This window comes from Penaeus japonicus, unplaced genomic scaffold (assembly GCF_977035675.1).
Source record: "Penaeus japonicus unplaced genomic scaffold, GWHDUDI00000001_assembly GWHDUDI00000027, whole genome shotgun sequence".
Classification (NCBI taxonomy): Eukaryota; Metazoa; Arthropoda; class Malacostraca; order Decapoda; family Penaeidae; genus Penaeus; species Penaeus japonicus.
The window spans coordinates 30,809,857-30,812,356 of record NW_028234429.1 but is presented as its reverse complement, the minus strand read 5'-3'; the positions used below and the strand labels follow the sequence as shown (position 1 = coordinate 30,812,356).

The window sequence follows — 2,500 nt, the reverse complement described above, 5'->3', positions numbered from 1 at the left end:
CGCATGAAATATCTATGATTGTACGTAATAAGGTTTCAAGAATGATTGATTTCCAACATGTGTTTGTATGTATGTGTTTATTTACATGTAATGTGAATATCAAGGTTTGTAATTATATATATATATATATATATATATATATATATATATATATATATATATATATATATATATATATATATACGGAATTGTATTGTTTGCAGTACTTTATATTGCATATGCCTCAATGATAAACTAAGATAATTCAGTAGTATTAGTTATCATAGAGTAATGATATTATTAATGTTGGAATTATTATTATTATTGTCATCATTATTATCATTATTACTACAATCATATGATTATCATTAACATCATTTTCAGTATCTGAGCTATTATTATTTGCAATATGATATCAAGATTATTAGCAATATTGTTAATCTTATCATCATTATCACTATTACTATTGTAATTATTATCATTATTACTAACATCATTGCTATCATTACTATATAAATGTTATCATCACTTTTTTTGTTAATGTTATTATCAATATTATTAAAATTGTCATTATCATTATTATTGTCCTTATCATTGTTGTTATCATTATGATTATAATTATTATCATCATCGCATTACCATAATTATGATTATCCTCATCATATCATAAATCTTATTAACAGTATCATCATTAGCATTATCATTGAATTCACTATCATTTTAATCATCATTATTATTATAATTATTATTGCTACTATTATTATCATTATTATCACTATCATTATAATTATTATTATTTATTGTTATCATCACTATTGTTATGAATAAATCTATAGATGAGAAATTAGATAGGTAGAAAAAGGAATTATATTTACCAATCAATGGATATTAAATATTAGAATTAGTTATAAGAAGTTCTGAAAATTAGTTATAATCAAGACAAATAAAGTAATAGGCACATGGAGGAGAACTTAATACAACGAAAGATAACTGCATGAATACAAAATAAATTGGTTACAGAAAACAGGCACAAAAATAGCAGTTAACACCACCCATTTTCCAGCAGTTAACACCACCCATTTTCCAGCAGTTAACACCACCCATTTTCCAGACCCACGCCATGGTGAGACTCTGGGGCGTCAGCAAAAAGAATTTCACCGGAGCAATATTCTCAGTCGCCCTCTTCTGGTATGTCGTCAGAGAAAGGGAAGGAGATGGAGATGGAGGAGAAGAAAGAGATGGAAGAAGAAGAGGAGGAGGAGGAGGAGGGAGAATGCGAGTTAGAAGATGGGCAGAAGAAGATAGGAGCTCTGAATACCCGGAGTTCGATGTTCTGACGGAAGACCACGGAGAGTTTCTGAATCCAGTGTCTCCAGAGCTTGTTCTCTCGTCTCACTACGTCTCTAAGTTAGTATTTAAGATTTTTTTTTTTTTTTTTTTGGGGGGGGGTACAGTATGAATCATGTGTTATGTTAAGACTAAGTGGTGAAGTGTTTATGCTGAAGGAATTGTAGACAAAACAGTGAAGAGGAGGAAGAGGGGGTGATGAGGCCGTGCTATGTGCACAAGGCGGCCCGGCCAACAGGAAACCACACAAATATACCGATTATCCTCTTCTCTATTACTTCTTCATTCGTGTGTCTCCCTGTCTTTCCCCCTTCGTTATTTTACTCAGAGTAAGTATAGTCTACTTATAAATCCATCCACACCATTCCAGTCATCCCCCTAATCCCTTTATTATAGGCCTACATTCTCACCAAAATTCACTCTTCGTCAATCGCTGTTCACAAACACCCCCTCATGACCACCCTCCACCACAGACCGCCCTCTCGTAGTCACCTAAGAACAGGGACTTCAACCACGTACTGGAAACCCTCAAAGCAACACCTCGCTACACCAAGGGACTACTTCCAGTACTTACACAAGCCGCAGTTCTGGTGTAGGAAGATGATCATGATTGGGGGGTCTTTGACCTGCGGAACCTTCGGTGATGAGTCTGGTCTTGATGGGAATAAGGTATGCTTTGTTTGCTTTGTTTATGTATGGTTGTATGCTTTTTGTCTGTTAGGTTTGGTTGTTATCATCATTTTCAGCCGTATTAAGATTGTCATTATTGTTATTGCTGTTACTATTATTGTTGTTGTTATTATTATTATTATTATTATTATTATTATTATCATTATCATTATCATCATTTTTATTATCAGTACATCATTATCATTATCACTTATATGACTATTATTATTATTATTACTATCATTATCATAATTATCGTTATCAGCTTCATCATTGTAATTATCTTTATTATGATTATTATCAATAGTGTTTTAGTTAATATTATCATTATTGTTTTATCCTTTTTATCATTATTATTATTATTATTATTATTATTATTACCATTACCATTATCATTATTATCATCTGGATCATCATCGTTGTTGTTTTATGTATTGTTATCACCATCTTTTTCTTATCTCCACTAACGCCATGCACCTTATACAACATTCCTCCATCTCCCTAC

General features: G+C 31.6%; 1 protein-coding gene across 1 annotated transcript in view; it reads left to right on the top strand.

The window, feature by feature from the left end:
• The window catches only part of LOC122253615 (putative methyltransferase-like protein 24), a 9,462-nt gene that overhangs the window by 2,116 nt on the left and 4,846 nt on the right, over positions 1-2,500 (top strand). The window contains exons 2-3 of the mRNA XM_086552865.1: positions 1,091-1,386; positions 1,800-1,995. Coding sequence (XP_086408991.1) covers positions 1,100-1,386; positions 1,800-1,995 — 483 coding nt within the window. The 5' untranslated portion in view covers positions 1,091-1,099. The remainder of the gene's footprint in view (positions 1-1,090; positions 1,387-1,799; positions 1,996-2,500) is intronic.